This window comes from Schistocerca cancellata, chromosome 8, assembly GCF_023864275.1.
Source record: "Schistocerca cancellata isolate TAMUIC-IGC-003103 chromosome 8, iqSchCanc2.1, whole genome shotgun sequence".
NCBI classification, from domain to species: Eukaryota; Metazoa; Arthropoda; class Insecta; order Orthoptera; family Acrididae; genus Schistocerca; species Schistocerca cancellata.
In genome coordinates, this window is record NC_064633.1 from 291,915,952 (window position 1) to 291,936,360 (window position 20,409).

The 20,409-nt window shown below is 46.2% G+C and overlaps 1 protein-coding gene across 1 annotated transcript in view; it reads left to right on the plus strand.

Moving 5' to 3' along the window:
* Window positions 1-20,409, plus strand: part of LOC126095135 (guanylate cyclase soluble subunit beta-1) — a 237,714-nt gene that overhangs the window by 114,036 nt on the left and 103,269 nt on the right. The window contains exon 10 of the mRNA XM_049909854.1: window positions 15,775-15,945. Within this exon, the coding sequence (XP_049765811.1) occupies window positions 15,775-15,945 (171 nt within the window). The remainder of the gene's footprint in view (window positions 1-15,774; window positions 15,946-20,409) is intronic.

Genomic DNA, 20,409 nt, shown 5'->3' on the forward strand with positions numbered 1-20,409 from the left:
CTGTTTCGTAAACGCCAATTATGTTTTATTCTTTTCAAGACAGGCGGTTAGAAAACTTCAATTAGCGTTCCGTAAAATATTATTCTCAAAATTAAATTTACGTTTCTCTCATCCTGTTTTACTGGGCCACAAGCTTCTAATATCACTTTCATTGCTGATTCTTCTGAGACGAACGGACCCACTTTTCACTCACAGTTATAAATCTTTAAACCTGTCCCAAAAACTTCGCTTTCGAATTTCCTTGTCGCCTAGGTTCAACAAACACGGAATCTTGAAGAAAGCTTCCTCGTAGTTTATGCTTTATCTGAACTACTCAAAATGGTTCAAATGGCTCTGAGCACTATGGGACTTAACATCTTAGGTCATCAGTCCCCTAGACATTAGAACTACTTAAACTTAAGTAACCTAAGGACATCACACACATCCATGCCCGAGGCAGGATTCGAATCTGCGACCGTAGCAGTCCCGCGGTTCCGGACTGCAGCGCCTAGAACCGCACGGTCACCGCGGCCGGCCTGAACTACTCCTGCAATGGTTCTCAGGATATGCTTACGGCTTCCGTTATTGTATACATTTTTAATCGACTCTTGTCCTAAGGGAAGTAAATACACTGCCCGGAAACTGGATCATCACACTGATATCAATACTCAACTATACCTCGCTTTCTATCCCGTTAGTACAAAAAGTTTCGATCTGGCTTCATAAAAAATTAGGTAAAAGTTAAGATAGTTCTCCAACTGCTTAATCGGTTCTATATATTTTTGCCCCACTTGAGTACAGCGCACGCGACGTTTCTACAACCACGTTAAATTGACCGGATAGTCCATTTTTATAATGACGTTCAAATCGCGAGTCGCATGCACACCTTCTTGGGGAATCATCAGAGATCTGTTCTTCTCTTTGTTGTTTTGTGGTAGGTTCTTACTGATAACGTGCAGTCTCGTCACCCCATGATGATTTTTTTTTTTTTAGAAATTGAATTGTCCGCTTTTGTGATTGCACTCACGTCGCAGCAGACGTTTACGCCTCTTTTTGTTCAGGACTTAACGTATGTGGGACAAACTTCGCACACACTTTTCTCTTCTTCAAACTTTTCTAGAGAAAGCCTTGAACACTTGATTTAGAGGCGTCATGTTCGTTGCTCGATTGCTCTTTGTGACACAACAACGTTGATATACTATGACCACATGTCCGCTACTTAACATTGTCAGCTGACAATTGACTGGTGGAAAGCACTTCTGTTATTTTTAGTCGTTGGTACTAGGGGCCTTCAACAAGTAGTGCAAGAGAGTTCTTTCTGAAAGCAGGTTGGTTTTATTAAGGACCCAAGTACATCATATTATTCCCCACTTTTTTGGCTACAAAAACCTATTTTTCAACATAATCTCTGTTCAATGCGACGGCCTTACGCCACCTTACTGGGAGCGCCTGTATGCCAGAATGGTGTCACTCTACTGGTCGACGTCGGAGCCAACGTATTTCTGCACTAACAACCTCACTGTCATCCACGTACTGCTACTGACGAGTGCAACCTTCATTGGGCCAAACGGATGGAAGTCGCGAGGTGCGAGATCTGGGCTTTATGGTGGATGAGGAAGAACTATCCAATAAGTTTTGCGAGCTCCTCTCTGGTGCGCAGACTTGTGTGATGCCATCGAGGAGGAAAAGTTTGTTTGCATTTTTGTGGCTACGAGCAATCTAACGTTTTATCTTCAATTTTCTGAGGATGTGTGCGGCTAGCAGGCACGCAGGAGATCGGACAGATTTGTGCGACATTGTTGCGATGACGATAGACGTCCCACCCAACGACTCACCATGCTTTTGTTCACTGCCATATCTCCTTAGACAATCTGCAAACATCTGTGAATATCTTCTGTGCTCTGGGTTTCCACCAAAAGGAACACAGTGATAGCTTTCTACTTGGAACGAATCTACGTTATACAAGTCATTTTGAAGATACGTATAACACCCCAACAGAATATAGCGTTTAAACTTACGAAGCATATGAATAAAACGGAGAAAGATACTGCAACCATTAACGTAATAACCGAAAATCAAAGGACACACCTGTACAGATATTTGTGGTATGATGAAGACGGTGAAGAAAGTTTTTCTATAAAAGCTGATAATAACTCTATAGATTAAATAGACCTAAAAGAATTAAAAGAAGCCCTAAATGTAACAAAAAATAGAAAAGCTACTGGCCTATATATCATTACTGCTGAACTAATCAGATATATAAAAGCCATTTTAGAATTTTTCTTCCTCGATTTCTTAAATACGTTTTGGAAGAACTGTTCTGTACTTCAAGAATGGAACACACAGTAATTTCTATATGTAAAAAAAAAGGCAATAGGAAAGGTACTGGAAATTACAGACATATAAGTTTACTAAACGCAGGCTATAAAATTTATGGGAAAATTCTTAATCAAAGGCTACAAACTTTCACTGATGCAATAATCCTAGAAGAACAGTCAGGTTTCAGAAAGGGACGTTCATGTAATTATCAATGGTGCAAACGGCTCTGAGCACTATGGGACTTAACGTCTGAGGTCATCAGTCCCCTAGAACTTAGAACTACTTAAATCTAACTAACCTAAGGACATCACACACATCCACGACCGAGGCAGGATTGGAACCTGCGACCGTAGCAATCGCGCGGTTCCAGACTGTAGCGCCTAGAACCGCTCGGCCACTCCGGCCGGCATATAATGATACTTTTGTAATAAAACACATTATTGAAAACATCGGTAATTTAGCTTAGAAACGCATTTAACATTTATTGATTTTAAGGAAGCGTTAGATAAGAAAAAAGACCACTTTTGTGAAAAGTAATGGAAATAAAATTTCCCTACGCATTTTATTAATACCATATAAATAGAAAAATAGGGGTAAGTTCCGTTTCGAAAATGTCATACGATGGTTTAGTAAACCTAGGTTGCAGTTTATCACCCTTATACAGGAAACAGAAAATAGTTTACAAGGAGCAGTGTACAGACTGAGGTTAAACGGAACATATTGCAGCTTAACTAATCTGCAAATAAGACAAAGATAACGGCTTTCAAAGTAAAGAATCCAGTCAGATCTAAAATAACAAATGAAAACAAAATAGGAACAAGTACCCCACTTCAGTTCTCTAGAATGTCATATTAGTTTTAACTATGACAAAGACACTGAGAAGAAGGTTAATAAATATCAAGCAATCTGCGGAACAGTTGGAAGAACTTCGGGAAGAAAAACGAGAAAAGAAACACAAATGAAATTCTGTAACGTTATGGTTGTACCTACTCTCGTAAATGGTTTCGAATCATTGACAGTAACAATAAAAAAGGAAATCTCGTGTACAAGCCGCAGAGATGAAGCTCATAAGGTATGTAAGAGGTTATAACAAAGTGGATAAAATAAAGAATGAAAGAATAAGACCACATTTAAAAAAACTTTTCAGTTAATGACAAGATAGAAGAGAATGGACTGAAATGAAAGTATCATGCTAAAAGTGATAATGAATTATCGGCCGACTGGAAAAAGAGAATTGGGTAGACTTCGTATGAAGTGGGTTGTAAATAGACAACGGAACAGGTGATGTCATATCTAATTCATGAAAGGAGTTGATTGTGATTATGACCCCAACCTATCGGAGCTTCATGAAACTATAGGGGCTGAAACGGGAGTATTCCACGAAGCCCCACAACGGTTTCCCCATTTTCTTAAACCGAAATTGTCCGAGAAAAAGTGTTTCACTACTTATTGAACGCCTCGTCTTATAGCTGCCACCGTCGTTACTGCGCTGACGTCGCTTGTATGCCAGGAATAAAATCAATGTCGGATGTTTTTGGACGGATGGTGTACGTCTGGAGTTTGATTTGAAAGACTGATTGTGAGTGTTTTCGTTATTGTTCTTTAACGCGATTCGTGAATTCGTACTGGTATGATCTCATGTCACTTGTAAAAGCAACGGTAGCTCTCCACTACGTTCCTGCCAACGACTTGTCGTAAATCTTTACTTTCACATCTACGCAGTTCACGAGAATACCCTCTATAATTTGAAAGGGCTGTGGCACAAAATTGTGCACAATGTCTCTGTATTTTCATCCATGATTACAATTCTGAGATGTTCATCAGACGAAACGCCGTCATTGAATTAGGCCACGCATTAACAACTGTTGAAAATGAAGGTGCGCTCTCTTTAAAACAGTTCAGCAACATTAGATACATTTCCGTTGCCGGATAAACGTCGTAAAATAAAAATATCTTATAGCTGCTCGGAATTCCAGTTTACCCATTTGGTGAAGCAAACACAACACAGCTACGCTGATGAGTCAAGAAACTATGGCCGCCTGCTTAGTTACCTGCGGTCCACTTTCTGAACGCAATAGAGCAGCGATTCTGCATTTCATGCAGTCCTTACAAGATTTCCGGAGGTATGTGGCACCAGATGTATAATCAAATGTCACGTAGGTCCCGTAAAGTGTGTTCCATTGGGCCCAGATCAGGCAAATTTGGTGACCAAGACACCAACACGAGCTGACGATATTAGCACAATTCTAATCTTCTGTCATCGACAGTTATACGGATGGAAGATGTCATTGCCGTCGGGGAGGACATCAAGCACAAAGGGATACAGGTGATCCGCAATAATATTTATGTAGTTCCCATTTGCCACAGTGCCTTTGATACTTCCATAGGTCACGGTGAAGTCCAGGCAAATGTCCCATACAGCGTACACCATTTATCCAAAAAGTTCTTGGCATATAAGTGTCATCAGCATACTAACTACAGCGGTAGCTTAAATCAACGAGTATAAACAACACATATGCATTCTATCTAACAATTGTGAGCTGGCAGTTTTAAGCTGTGAACGTGCATCCGTGGCGTGTCAACGTTGTTGTGTCACACAAAAAAATGGTTCAAATGGTTCTGAGCACTATGGGACTTAACATCTATGGTCATCAGTCCCCTAGAACTTAGAACTACTTAAACCTAACTAACCTAAGGACAGCACACAACACCCAGCCATCACGAGGCAGAGAAAATCCCTGACCCCGCCGGGAATCGAACCCGGGAACCCGGGCGTGGGAAGCGAGAACGCTACCGCACGACCACGAGATGCGGGCGATGTGTCACACATCGCAGAGGAGTAATGTGTCCAGATCAAGTGTTCAAGACATTCTCCACGATGTTTTGAAGAAGAGCAAAGAGTGTACATAGTTTTGCCCACACACCTCGACTCCCAAACAAAAACAACATGCTTTGAAGCTTGCCACTACTTGAATGAAACGAAAATTGTGGACAATTATTTCTTCTGGAAAAGTTATCACGGATAGGAGGCTTAATGTTATCGACATGAACCTATCACTAGACGAAAAAGTGCAGAAATTCACAAGAAAGATCAACGGTTTGACTATCTAACAAACTTTCAAGCCAGTGTGACACACGAGTTGAACAAGGTCGCAAATAAGTCTCTTCATGACAGTTTCTCATGTAGGAATGGTCTATACGTTGTACTCAACAAGGGACCGTGTGTGGGAGGACTGTCTTGAACACCTGAAGATTTAATTCCACAATCTTAACTCTTCTCTTTCTTTTACTAATCCAGTCTCGAAACTTTTTGTAATGATGGGGTAATACTCCGCCCATCCCTGCATTCGTGGCAAGGTTCACGTTTCGACAACCCATTCGCTTGAATGACGATAGTAGCACGCATACAACCAAAGCAGCTTCGCCGTTTCCGAGATTCTCGTCCCCAGGCACCGGGATATAACAGTCGACGTTTTGAAAACAGCTTTTACGACACCCAGTTTCCCCCTTTTGCAGCCTTTATCGTTGACAGAATGATGTCCCATTCGTCTCTGTTTCACTGACATACTGTTCTTACAGCGTCATATGGCCTAAAAGCCATCATTTGGTATTCAATAATAAGGTGGGCCCTGGGCCGTGATCATTGTACTTTTAAAAGCCTTATAAAGCAAATTACGTTGCCGTTCTAGTCGACACTTGATTTGCATTATTGTGGATTTTGCATGGTCGTAGCACAAACGAAAGTTAGTTGCTATCGTCGTCATATCTGAGAAGTTTTTTTCCTACCCTAATATTTTCCCTTACAAATATCTTCGTTGTTTGAAGACCTCCTCACCTCTACCAACTTGAAGTAACCGAGCAGATATTAATGCACTGACGGGAAAAAATCGTAACACCAAGGAGTTGTGCATCACAAACGAATATTGGTAGGCGTGTTTATACATCTCAGAGATGTCTATCAAAATTCGCGTCAGTCGCATAAGAGTGGTTCTTGTAGCGTCATCACGAGAATACAAGTCAGGTTTGCTCTAAACACATGTCGTAACGATCGTGATATTGGACGTGATGAGTTGATGTTAGTCAAGAAAACCTTTAAGGCGACAAAGATGCCATTATCAACAGTTGAACTGGCTTCGAACTAAACCGTCCGTATGCTAGAAACACTGGATTTCCACCTAGAGTAATGGTCTGGGGTGCGATTTCGTATGTCAGCAGGAGTACTCTGGTGGCTGTCTCACACACCTTGACTGCAAATTTGTATGTAGTCTGGTGATTTGACCTGTTGTGCTGCCTTCACGAACAGCATTCCACGCGGTGTTTTCCAACAGGATAACGCTTGCGCTTATGCAGCTGTTGTAACCCAACATGCTGTACAGAGTGTCGACATGTTGCCTTGGCCTGCTCGATCACCGGATTAGCCACCAGTCGAGCACATATGGGGCATCACCGGACAAGAACTCCAGCGTCATCCACAACCAGCATTAACCGTCCTTGTACTGACAGACCAAGTGCAACAGGCGTGGAACACCAGCCCACAAATTTACATCTGGCATCTGTACAACAAAATGCATGTACGTTTGCATACTTGCATTCAACTTTCTGGCGATTACATGCATTTCACAACTTCAGTGGCTTAGCTCTCGCTTACATAAACCTGTGATCCTGGAATGGTAATCACTTACGTATGTCATCTATTATTTATTGGTGTTACGTTTTTTTCCGTCAGTGTGTGATGCAGAACCATAACAGTACGACGTTCATCAAGGGGTTAGACATTATTTATAACATAAATGAATGAATTTTAGTGGTGCATTGTCAGTTAAACATCCTCCTATTCACATGAAATGACATAGCAAATGTATGTGTGTTGTATTCTCTTTAGCCCCTTTTATGTCGTCTTGGTATCTCTGTAGAGCTGTACCATGGGAAGCAAGGAGAGGATGTTGGCTGGTAGCTGCTATCCTCGTTGTATAACACAAAGTGCACGCAATTTATATTTGGGTTCTTTATTCATAGAGAAAGAGATACTTAAGCTTTCACATGCTCTGGTTTTTTTTCTTTATTGTTATTTTAAAACCTGTACAACAGGCAGGCTGTCAGCAGCATTCTACGCTGCCCTTCAGCCATAGAAGAACCAATGAGAAAAAAAAGAAAGAATACACATAAGTTACAGAACGGTGGGCAATAAAACAGTAGACACATAAAGACAAACACGGAGCCGTTCACCCTCGACGATAATCCATACTGCAAACTGTTGACACGACGCACAAACACTGACGATGGCGATGGCACAGGTGAACGATGGAGTACGACGGTGAACACTGGACACTAATCACGACGGCACACACGAGACACTGATGGAGATGATCTCCGGCGCGCGAAAGTCCACGTAGAGCGTGCGAGTCCGGGGACCTGCCAAGAGGGGAAGAATGGTAAGGGGGGGTGGAGAGGGGAGAACAAAGATTCCAATGGCTGAGGAGATGAGAGGAGGAGTAGAGGGATAGGGGAGGGAAAGCCGGGGGGGAGGAGTGGGGAGAAATGGAGGAGGGAGGGAGGGTGCCCAAGGAACAAACACAGGAAGAGGGAGGGAAGATCTAAGTTGGTAGGAGGGGTAGATGGAGGGGAGGAGGGCATCATCAGGGATGGGGAGCTGGCGGAAGCCACCTTAGGAGAGGGTGAGGAGGGTGAAGAGATGGAGACCGGGTGGGACATGGGAATACAGGCGCCGCAGCAGGCGGGGTGGGAGAGGATGGGGGAGACAAGTGGGTGAGGAGGATCGAGATTTCGGGAGGTATACAGGATCCGTATCTGTTCAAGGAAAAGGAGGAGGTGGGGGAATGGAATGAGGTCATACAGGATCCGCGTGGGGGAGGGGATACGGATGCTATAGGCGAGGTGGAAAGCATGGCGTTCAAGAATCTGAAGGGATGTGTAAAAGGTAGGGGGGCGTGAGATCCAGGCAGGATGGGCGTAACAGAGGATAGGGCGGATGAGGGATTTATAGGTGTGGAGGATGGTGGAGGGGTCCAGACCCCACGTACGGCCGGAAAGGAGCCTGAAGAGACGGAGTCGGGAGTGTGCCTTGGCTTGGATTGTCCGGAGATGGGGGGTCCAGGAGAGGCGACAGTCGAGGGTGATGCTAAAGTACTTAAGGGTGGGGGTGAAGGCGATAGGACGGCCATAGATGGTGAGATAGAAATCAAGGAGGCGGAAGGAAGGGGTGGTTTTGCCTACAATGATCGCCTGGGTTTTGAAGGGATTGACCTTGAGCAACCACTGGTTGCACCAAGCGGTGAACCGGTCAAGATGGGATTGGAGAAGGTGTTGGGAATGCTGCAGGGTGGGGACGAGGGCAAGGAAGGCGCTGTCATCGGCAAACTGGAGAAGGTGGATTGGGGGGGGGGGGTTACGGCGGCGGCATGTCCGCTGTATACAAAAGGTACAGAAGGGGGGTAGAGGACGGAGAGGTTTTTTTCCCTTGGCTCTTGCCTTGGCACTTTTTTTCCTCTGCCCTTCAAACCACTACCCTCCGTCAGATTTCGACCAATCTATCTCCAGATGAGCGCGTATTAATGGTTAATCCTAACCAGACGTACGCAAACATCGCAGTACCCACATCCTGCGACACCTCACTTTAGTGAATACTAACCCTTATGCAGAGATGGCAGTAGACCTTTTGTGTTCGCCATCATGCCAGTATGGGCATGGAGGGGCTCCACCTCTATTTAAAAAAAAAAAGAGAGGACGGAGCCTTGGGGCACACCGCAGAGGGAAAAAAGGTGTAGGAATCTGTGTTATGGATGGTGATGTAGGAAGGACGGTGGGAGAGAAAGGAGCTGATCAGATGGACGTAGTTAATGGGAAGGGCGAAGGTTTGGAGCTTGAAGAGGAGACCGGAATGCCAAACGCGGTCATAGGCACGTTCGAGGTCCAGGGAGAGGAAGATTGCGGAGCGACGGGAATTTAGCTGTTTGGATAGGAGATGAGTGAGGTGGAGGAGAAGGTCATCGGAAGAGCAGGACAGTTGAAAGCCACACTGGGTAATGGGAAGGAGGCAGTGCTGTCGGAGATGCTGGTGGATGCATCGGGTGAGGATGGATTCCAGGACCTTGCTGAAGACCAAGGTAAGGCTGATGGGATGGTAGGAGGAGACGGCAAACGGCGGTTTACCGGGTTTAAGGAACATCAATATACAGGAGGTTTTCCACAGGTCGGGGTAGCAGCCAGTGGACAGGACTATGTTGTAGAGCCTGGCCAGGGTGGAGAGGAAGGAGACAGGAGCTTCATGAAGGTGGCAGTAGGTGACACGATCGTGACCAGGAGCAGTGTTGCGTTTTGTGCGGAATGTAGCAATGAGATCCCGTGTAGTGATGGGGGCATTTAGTTCCGTGTGTGCAATGTTGTCCAAGTACTGGAAACCAGGTGCGAGGGAAGGGACAGAGGTGTCAGTTCGATCGCGGACATCCGGGAAGAGGGAGTAATCGAACTGGGAATCGTCGGGGATGGAAAAGACAACAGAAAGGTAGGAGGCAAAGTCATTGGCCTTACTAAGGGTGTCAGGGAAGGGGTGATCATCATGGAGAAGAGGATAGCAGGGGTAGGGTTTAGTTCTGGTAAGGTAACAGAAGGCCGACCAGAACTTGGACGAGTTTATAGGTAGAGTAGCATTTAAACGGGTGCAGGTCTGTCGCCAGTCCCGGCGTTTCTTAGCGGCGAGCAAGTTGCGGATGTGTCGCTGGAGTTGCTGGTGGCGTCGTAGTGTGTCTGGGTCATGCGTGTGGAGGAAGGCACGGTGTGCAATGTTGTCCAAGTACTGGAAACCAGGTGCAAGAGGAGGGATAGAGGTGTCAGTTCGATCGCGGACATCCGGGAAGAGGGAGTAATCAAACTGGGGATCATCGGGGATGGAAAAGACATCGGAAAGGTAGGAGGCAAAGCCATTGGCCTTACTAAGGGTGTCGGGGAAGAGGTGATCATCACGGAGAAGAGGATAGCAGGGGGAGGGTTTAGTTCCGGTAAGGTAACAGAAGGCTGACCAGAACGTGGACGAGTTTATAGGTAGGGTAGCATTTAAATGGGTGCATGTCTGTCGCCAGTCCCGGCGTTTATTAGCAGCGAGCAAGTTTCGGATGTGTCGCTGGAGTTGCCGGTGGCGTCGTAGTGTGTCCGGGTCACGCGTGTGGAGGAAGGCACGGTAGAGACGGCGGGATTCACAGTGAAGGAGGACGGCCTGTGGGGGTAAGGTAGGACAGTGCGGGTGGATGGCGACAGTAGGGACGTGGGCCTCCACAGTCTCAGAGAAGCTCTGCTGGAGAAAGGAGGTGGCATGTGTAACATCGTCAGGGTGGTGGTAGGTGAAGGGGTGGCCTTCGACCTGGGTAGAGAGGGTATTCCGGTAGGCATTCCAGTTGGCACGGAAATAATCACGGACGTACTTCGGGGGAGGGTCATTACGAGGTTTGGGGCAGGGGTGACGACCGTCTGAAACGGTGAGGAGGACAGGGAGATGGTCGCCACTGATGGGGTCCAACACATCAACCGCTATGCGGCCAAGGAGGTTGGGGGAGGAGAGGATGACATCGCGAGTGGAGTTGGATTCGGGGCGGGTGTGCTGGGGAATGGGGACGAGGTTGCCTTGGAGGGTGGAGAGGAACCAATGCCGTAACTGGGTGGCGGAGCAACTATGGATGTTAAGATCGGCAGCGATCACATAGGAGGAGAAGGTACAATCAATGTGGGAGAGGAAGTCGAAAGGTAGAGGGGCGTTAGGACGGACATAGATGGTGGCGCTGGTGACGGTAAGGCTGGGGAAGAAGAGACTAAGGCAACTCCGCCATGCGCAATCGGGAGGGGATTATCGGAGCGATGGAGAAGGTAGGGCGAAGTGTGGATGGTGTGGTGGGGTTGGAGGAAGGTTTCATTGAGGAGGAAGGCATCCACACGGTGGGTTGCAAGGGTGTACATGAAGAGGTTCTTGTTGGCGGGAAGGGAACAGATGTTGTTGAACAGGATATGGTGCTGACGCGCCATGACAGGGATTTAGACGAGGGTGTCGAGACGGGAGAAGGTGAAATGGGCCTGGTTGTGGGAGTAGGTGGCAAACATTTTTAGGTGGAAGACGGAACGGGCAGTGAGGAAGACCTGTTGGAGGGTGTGAGGGCGCTGGATAGGGCGGACGTTTCGCAGGACAATGGTGAGGAACCTGATGATGTCCTCAGCGGTGGGGGGGAGGGGGGGACGAAGGGAATTGCCAGGAGGGGTGGGGGCGTTCAGAGGACGGACATGGATGGTGAGTTCAGGAGTGGTCAGAGGGGGTTGGGCTTTACACTTTTGGGAGTAGGTGGTATGGGGGAGAGGGCAGGTATTGCAGGTGATGGGGAGGCGGGAGAGGATGTCAGTAAGGAGGGTGGGGCTGGGGGAGGAGATGAGAACTGAATCCCATCTGGGAATGAGGAGTGAGATGGGAGCACCAGGGAAGTGTTGGCAGAGGAGGAGGGAGAGGTTCCGGGCCTTGAGAAGGGAAGGATCGGGATGGGAGCGGAGGTATTTGTATAAAGAGGGGAGGAGGAGGTGGAGGAGGTGGAGGGAGCAGGGCCAGGTGTGGGGACATCCATGGCATCCTGGGGGGGGCGGAAGGAGGATGGGGAGGAGCCTTTTTGGGAGCAGAGGAGGTGGTGGCGCCACTAGGGCGTTTAATGGCGTCAGAAGGGTGGGTGGTGACATGAGGGATGGGAGCGATAGGGAGGTGGCGGGAAGTGGCAGGTCCCAGCGTGGGCGCAGTAGGCGGCGCCGGAGATGGTGATGGTGAAGGCGACGGCGATGGCGATGGCGATGGTGGTGGCGGTGATGGCGAAGGCGGTGATGGCGAAGACGATGGGGAGAGCTGGGCGTGGGCAGTGGCCCGATGGGCCACCACCCTAGCTGGAGCTGCAGTGACAGGCTGGGGGAGTGGAGGGAAAGGCTCAAAGGAGAGGAGCGGGAGGAAGAAGCTGGGGAGGGGGTGACAAAGAGTGAGGGCGAAAGGAGAGTTAGAAGAGGAGTGATGGAAAGAGGGGGGGGGTGACTGGGCACACCATGTAATGGTGGTGGTGGTGGCCGAGGGCGACGTGTACACAATAGCAGTGGTGGTAGTAGTGGCAGTGGTGGTGGGGGCTGACATGATGACAGGGATGAAAGAAAACAGCACAGGACGAAAAGGAGAGGAAAAAAACTGGGGACGGACGAAGACGGACGAAGGCGGACGAAGGCGGACGAAGACGAGGACCAGAGTCCCACGCTTCTGGCATTGGCGCTGGCGACGGCTGGCAGGAACGCCGCAGCAGCTGCTGCTGCTGCTGGAGGGAGGGCTGGCTGGCTGGCTGGCAGGACCGCTGCTGCTGGCTGGACCGCTGCTGATGCTGCCGCTGCTGCTTCTGCTTGGCTGGACCGCTGCTGCTCGGCTGGACCGCTGCTGCTCGGCTGGCTGGCTGGCTGGCTGGCTGGCTGGCTGGCACCTGAAATCCTAACGCTTCAATTAGTGCTGGAATGGCACAATCGAAGGGCGGTATCCTTTCAGAGTACCGCCGGAGATATGCACATGCTGCGGAACAAGCTCTCTTCTTTATAATACACGTAGCCTCAATGCTGTTGAAGTAGAAGATCGCTATGTTCACTGTAAGATTACTATGTGCTGCCTGTCTCTGTTGTAAGTCTGTGGCTCCTTCTCGGTGACACGCTGGAACCCCACGGCGTACAGACTCGAACTAACTGGCGTAACAGGCTCGAACTAGCTGGCTAAATTGGCTGCCTAAACTTCTCCTCCGGTCCGTGGTGGCGATCCTCAATTCTGGCGGCTGAGAGGGCGCTGGCGCGTTTCCAGTGAATCTTGTCTTTGGCCTCTATCGATACTGCGCAACCTCTATGCCGCATAGTATGCTGGGACCAGCGTACGCCAGCACAATGGGGAAACACTGCAAGGTTATTGAGTGAGTATTTTAACCCCGCCCTTGACGTGTACACGTCCAGCACCTTAACCGTTGCATTTCCACGTAACACAAGACTTTATATATCTGAGATTTCTTAAAGCACAAATTTTTTCCACTTCATTCGCTGTTATTTTTTTGTAACTAACTCTTTACAGTCACGACTTGCTGTCCTCAAGCCAACATCCATACAGTGAGAACCACGAGCCGGCTGGAGTGGCCGTGCGGTTCTAGGCGCTACAGTCTGGAACCGAGCGACCGCTACGGTCGCAGGTTCGAATCCTGCCTCGGACATGGATGTGTGTGATGTCCTTAGGTTTGTTAGGTTTAAGTAGTTCTAAGTTCTAGGCGACTGATGACCTCTGAAGTTAAGTCGAATAGTACTCAGAGCCATTTGAACCATTTGAGAACCACGATGGAGGTAGCTCCAATGTTCGAATCCCGGTCTGCGAAAAACATTGCGAGGTTTTATCACACTACTTTCTAGTAGCATAGTAAAGCTCCAAAAGGATTCTATAATATTTCAGTAGAACATCTTGACGTAGATTCTTAACTACAACACAACTAAATCTGCAGGAAAACTGAAAACGTTTATTTTAGTCAACTTCCCTGTTCCACAGAATGTGTTTGTTCCGTATCACGCAGCTTAAATTATTCCCAAGAGTTTTTGCTGCCATGAAACAACATTTCCAAATGATCAGTAAACAACTATATTTAAATAAAAATCATGTTCATAGGCTCGGGAACTAACTTGTTTCATATCTTGTTGTTACATAATTTACTGATCAGGTTCAAAACAAACGTGTTCCTTTCAGGAACAAATTAGTAGCAGAGTCTGGAAACTAAAACACTAAAAAAAATCTAAAGAATAAGAAAGGAATTTTTCTTGAGGATTCGAAATAAAAGTAATCTTTAGAGTCCACATGACTGCAGTGAGTTTTCAAAGAGGAAAACCAACACAGCTAAAAAAGTGATACGAGATTTGCAACGTGCGTACCCAGGATAGATATTATATCAGATTATCGCAATATTCACCTGAGGTGATGTAACGCAACGATGGATAATCTTAGTTTGGCAGGGTGAATGGTAATCTATAACAGGCTTTTCCCAAATACGGTTCTAGTAACCTAAGGAAAGCACGTGAGTCGATGACTTTCTTTCAGTAGAAACTTGACACTACCTTCGCTTAGGAGCAATGAATATGCACTCACAACATTTTTGTGACCATTCGTTCCAGGCGAACAATAGAAGAAACTACCCATATATCTTGGAACGTTGTTTGCTAGCTGATGGTGGAGACTGTATTTTAACATAGACAGTGCCACTACTTATTTTATCGGAGTTACATGACAGCTATACAACCTGTGAAGTCTCTCACGAAGTTTGGATTTCTATTGAGAGGGATGAGCCAAACACTGATATCTCTCAGAGAAACATGCTTGAGCTTGGGCACCTAGTGTCACACATTTGCATCAGTCCTCATGGTCTCCAGTGTCTTACAGAGTTCACTCAACAAAAAATTGTCTGCCACCTGGGAACGATGTGCTTAGTGTGAAGCTGGCTCTATGGTTTAGTTTTCCTTTTTTAGCCATCTAAAGGGTGTCCCAGAAATTTTACTGCAAACTTCGAGGGGTTTTAGAGGGTGCCTTACAGAAAAAATAGAGGACAGGAACCAGGGTCCGGAAACGTCATCCACCAACGCTATAGAGTTTCGAGGTTGTAGGCGCCAGAACCTCCTATTAAGCCACCCCTTCGGCAGCAGACGTGATTTTGTACGCTGACTGACCGTAGGTGGAACGTCTCGCCTTGTTGTTTGTTATTAAGTGATCACGACTGATTGCCGTGATCGTCAGTGGAGAAGATGGAGCTAGCCAGGACTCCTGAATGTGGGACAGATGGCCTCAGCAGTTTGGTCCCTTAGTAATTCACACAAATTTGAACATTTCTTTTCCTATGAATGTGATGTCTGTTGCCTTGGTAAATGACTGTTACGGACACGGGTTTACATCCGCAGTTTATTTTTCTCCTGTGCACCTAAAACACTGGAAGTGTTAGAGGGTTCAGGGGGAAAATGATCTGTGAGTGGAAACCCGGGTCAAAAATGGCATCTACTGGGGCAACAGAGCACCTGATACATAGGAGGCAAGATCTTTCTACGTAGCATCTAACTTTATCTCCCCCACTGGCGATCGTGGCAGTCAGTCTAGATCAGTGAATAACAAGCAGCACTGCGAGTCGTTCCACCTAAAGTTCCTCAGCGTACAAAGTCACGTTTGCTGCCAAAGGGGTAGACTAGACGCACGGGCCGGTGCCTATAACTTCGACGCTGTGTAGTGTCATTGATGACGTTTCCGGATACGGGTCTCTATCCTCGTTTTGTTCCTTAAGACACCCTCTAAAAACCCTCGAAATCTGTCGTAACATTTCTGGGACTCCCCGCACATTGGCGAATGTATCCTCACGCATTCTTTCGAGTCTCGTCTAGCTGCCGGTTGACTTCAGACGTCTGTTTCAGGCGCGGGCTCTTCATCAGCGACCTGCCCCTGCACGACGCCACCCGCGACCTGGTGCTCATGTCCGAGCAGTTCGAGGCGGACTACAAGCTGACGCGGAACCTCGAGATCCTCACCGACAAGCTGCAGCACACCTACCGCGAGCTGGAGGCCGAGAAGCAGAAGACGGACAGGTGCCTGCCTGCTTGTCTGCCACTGTATCCTGTCCGTCTAAGCCACATAGCAAACGGCTTTCGATTAATCTCCCTTTATCTGCTGCTCCGTACTAATTCAACAACATGTGCTAGATAATACAATGCAATGGAAACATTGCGTGCATGAAACGAAATGTTTCTATCAGTTACATTGCATTCGTTCAGTCAACGATCGCGAGACAGCACCACGTGTATTACAGAAGACAGACAAAGACGCCATTAAAATGTGTACAGTTCACATGGCGTCTGTTGTATTGTGCAGTTCTATGTAGTTTTCCGAAGTGCAAACAGTTTTAATTTTTTAAACAGTACTTTGCATGTCGTTCTTATGCGTGCTGCAGGCACGTTTCGTGGGAAATATACAGACGACAAAGTGATGAAATATTCAACAATGATTAAAGGAACAAGAAAATTTTCTGAGTTTCATACCGCGTCATAAAGTAAAAACCTATACTGGTGGAAGCAACTTTTCGACCACGGTTACAACGCCCTTATTCCGGGTCTACTTATATGCTATAGTTGCGTGGAGTCGCTTGTATTTTGTCATTGCTGCTCACTCTCATAAAATTGGCATTTGGTTTACCATGTCACCTCGTTAAATAGGAAATCTTATTTTCTTTTAAAGTACAACAGACAGTGCTGTGTAGCAAGACATCATTACACAGCTTATTTAGCTTCATGAGGGACATAAAAGTTACTGAGCAGGTCGGTCCCACTTAAGCGAATATGTTGGTCATCGAATCATCTCTCAAGGGTTATGTGCCCCTTGTTCTCCACACTTAACCTCTCCACGTTACTTTCTGTGGGGTTGCCTTCAAGGAGGTGTCGATATAAACTGGTTGTACACCCTAGTGGATCTAATTGTTAACCTTAAAAGAGAGATTAACATGATCAACATCAATATTAATATATGCTTAGTCTTTTCTTGGGTGCGAACCCGTGCTCTAGGGGTAGCGTCTTTGATTCATTATCAAAACGTCTTCGGTCACGGGTTCGATCCCCGCCACTGCCTAAATTTTGATAAATAATCAGCATTGGCGGCCGAAGACTTCCGGCATAAGAAGTCAGCCTCATTCTGTCAACGGCCTTGTCAAAGAGGACGGAGGAGCTGATAGAGGTTCAGGGCACTCTCTTGTCCTAGGGGTGGGAAATTGCCCCTAAAGGCGGAAGAATCAGCAATGGTCAACGACATGAGGATGCAGAAGGCAATGTAAACCACTGCATTAAAGACACGTAACGTGTATCCACAGGACATGTGGCCTGTAATTGAAGAAGTGTCATGATGATATCTCCATTGGCAAAAGATTCCGGAATAGTCCCCCATTCGGATATCCGGGAGGGGACTGCCAAGGGGGAGGTTACCATGAGAAAAAGATTGAATAATCAACGAAAGGATAACGTTCTACGAGTCGGGGCGTGGAATGTCAGAAGCTTGAACGTGGTAGGGAAACTAGAAAAGCTGAAAACGGAAATGCAAAGGCTCAATCTCGATATAGTAGGGGTCAGTGAAGTGGAAGGAAGACAAGGATTTCTGGTCAGATGAGTATCGGGTAATATCAACAGCAGCAGAAAATGGTATAACAGGTGTAGGATTCGTTATGAATAGGAAGGTAGGGCAGAGGGTGTGTTACTGTGAACAGTTCAGTGACCGGGTAGTTCTAATCAGAATCGACAGCAGACCAACACCGACAACGATAGTTCAGGTATACATGCCGACGTCGCAAGCTGAAAATGAACAGATAGAGAAAGTGTATGAGGATATTGAAAGGGTAATGCAGTATGTAAAGGGGGACGAAAATCTAATAGTCATGGGCGACTGGAATGCAGTTGTAGGGGAAGGAGTAGAAGAAAAGGTTACAGGAGAATATGGGCTTGGGACAAGGAATGAAAGAGGAGAAAGACTAATTGAGTTCTGTAACAAGTTGCAGCTAGTAATAGCGAATACCCTGTTCAAGAATCACAAGAGGAGGAGGTATACTTGGAAAAGGCCGGGAGATACGGGAAGATTTCAATTAGATTACATCATGGTCAGACAGAGATTCCGAAATCAGATACTGGATTGTAAGGCGTACCCAGGAGCAGATATAGACTCAGATCACAATATAGTAGTGATGAAGAGTAGGCTGAAGTTCAAGACATTAGTCAGGAAGAATCAATACGCAAAGAAGTGGGATACGGAAGTACTACGGAATGACGAGATACGTTTGAAGTTCTCTAACGCTATAGATACAGCAATAAGGAATAGCGCAGTAGGCAGTACAGTTGAAGAGGAATGGACATCTCTAAAAAGGGCCATCACAGAAGTTGGGAAGGAAAACATAGGTACAATGAAGGTAGCTGCGAAGAAACCATGGGTAACAGAAGAGATACTTCAGTTGATTGATGAAAGGAGGAAGTACAAACATATTCCAGGAAAATCAGGAATATAGAAATACAAGTCGCTGAGGAATGAAATAAATAGGAAGTGCAGGGAAGCTAAGACGAAATGGCTGCAGGAAAAATGTGAAGACATCGAAAAAGATATGATTGTCGGAAGGACAGACGCAGCATACAGGAGAGTCAAAACAACCTGTTGTGACATTAAAAGCAATGGTGGTAACATTAAGAGTGCAACGGGAATTCCACTGTTAAATGCAGAGGAGAGAGCAGATAGGTGGAAAGAATACATTGATAGCCTCTATGAGGGTGAAGATTTGTCTGATATGATACAAGAAGAAACAGGAGTCGATTTAGAAGAGATGGGGGATCCAGTATTAGAATCGGAATTTAAAAGAGCTTTGGAGACTTACGGTCAAATAAGGCAGAAGGGATAGATAACATTCCATCAGAATTTCTAAAATCGTTGGGGGAAGTGGCAACAAAACGACTATTCACGTTGGTGTGTAGAATATATGAGTCTGGCGATATACCATCTGACTTTCGGAAAAGCATCATCCACACAATTCCGAAGACGGCAAGAGCTGACAAGTGCGAGAATTATCGCACAATCACCTTAACAGCTCATGCATCGAAGCTGCTTACAAGAATAATATACAGAAGAATGGAAAAGAAAATTGAGAATGCGCTAGGTGACGATCAGTTTGGCTTTAGGAAAAGTAAAGGGACGAGAGAGGCAATTCTGACGTTACGGCTAATAATGGAAGCAAGGCTAAAGAAAAATCAAAACACTTTCATAGGATTTGTCGACCTGGAAAAAGCGTTCGACAATATAAAATGGTGCAAGCTGTTCGAGATTCTGAAAAAAGTAGGGGTAAGCTATAGGGAGAGACGGGTCATATACAATATGTACAACAACCAAGGGGGAATAATAAGAGTGGACGATCAAGAACGACGTGCTCGTATTAAGAAGGGTGTCAGACAAGTCTGTAGCCTTTCACCCCTACTCTTCAATCTGTACATCGAGGAAGCAATGATGGAAATAAAAGAAAGGTTCAGCAGTGGAGTTAAAATACAAGGTGAAAGGATATCAATGATACGATTCGCTGATGGCATTGCTATCCTGAGTGAAAGTGAAGAAGTTTTAAATGATCTGCAGAACGGAATAAACAGTCTAATGAGTACACAGTATGGTTTGAGAGTAAATCGGAGAAAGACGAAGGTAATGAGAAGTAGTAGAAATGAGAACAGCGAGAAACTTAACATCAGGATTGATGGTCACGAAGTCAATGAAGTTAAGGAATTCTGCTACCTAGGCAGTAAAATAACCAATGACGGACGGAGCAAGGAGGACATCAAAAGCAGACTCGCTATGGCAAAAAAGGCATTTCTGGCCAAGAGAAATCTACTAATATCAAATACCGGCCTTAATTTGAGGAAGAAATTTCTGAGGATGTACGTCTGGAGTACGGCATTGTATGGTAGTGAAACATGGATTGTGGGAAAACAGGAATAGAAGAGAATCGGAGCATTTGAGATGTGGTGTTATCGACGAATGTTGAAAATTAGGTGGACTGATAAGGTAAGGAATGAGGAGGGTCTACGCAGAATCGAAGAGGAAAGGAATATGTGGAAAACACTGATAAGGAGAAGGAACAGGATGATAGGACATCTGCTAAGACATGAGGGAATGACTTCCATGGTACTAGAGGGAGCTGTAGAGGGCAAAAACTGTAGAGGAAGACAGAGATTGGAATACGTCAAGCAAATAATTGAGGACGTAGGTTGCAAGTGCTACTCTGAGATGAAGAGGTTAGCACAGGAAAGGAATTCGTGGCGGGCCGCATCAAACCAGTCAGAAGATTGATGACCAAAAAAAAAAGTCTTTTCTGGCATGCTCGACGTTTTGATCACTCTATACTACTTTTTTGTGATCCCATATGGCTTTCATGTTTCTCTTGTTGCCAAAATTTACGTATTCCGTGTGACATGTTCTTGCTCGTTATCTAGGCTGTGTTCTCAGATAGTCTAACGCTTCCGAAAATTTTTACCATACTTTGGCCTATA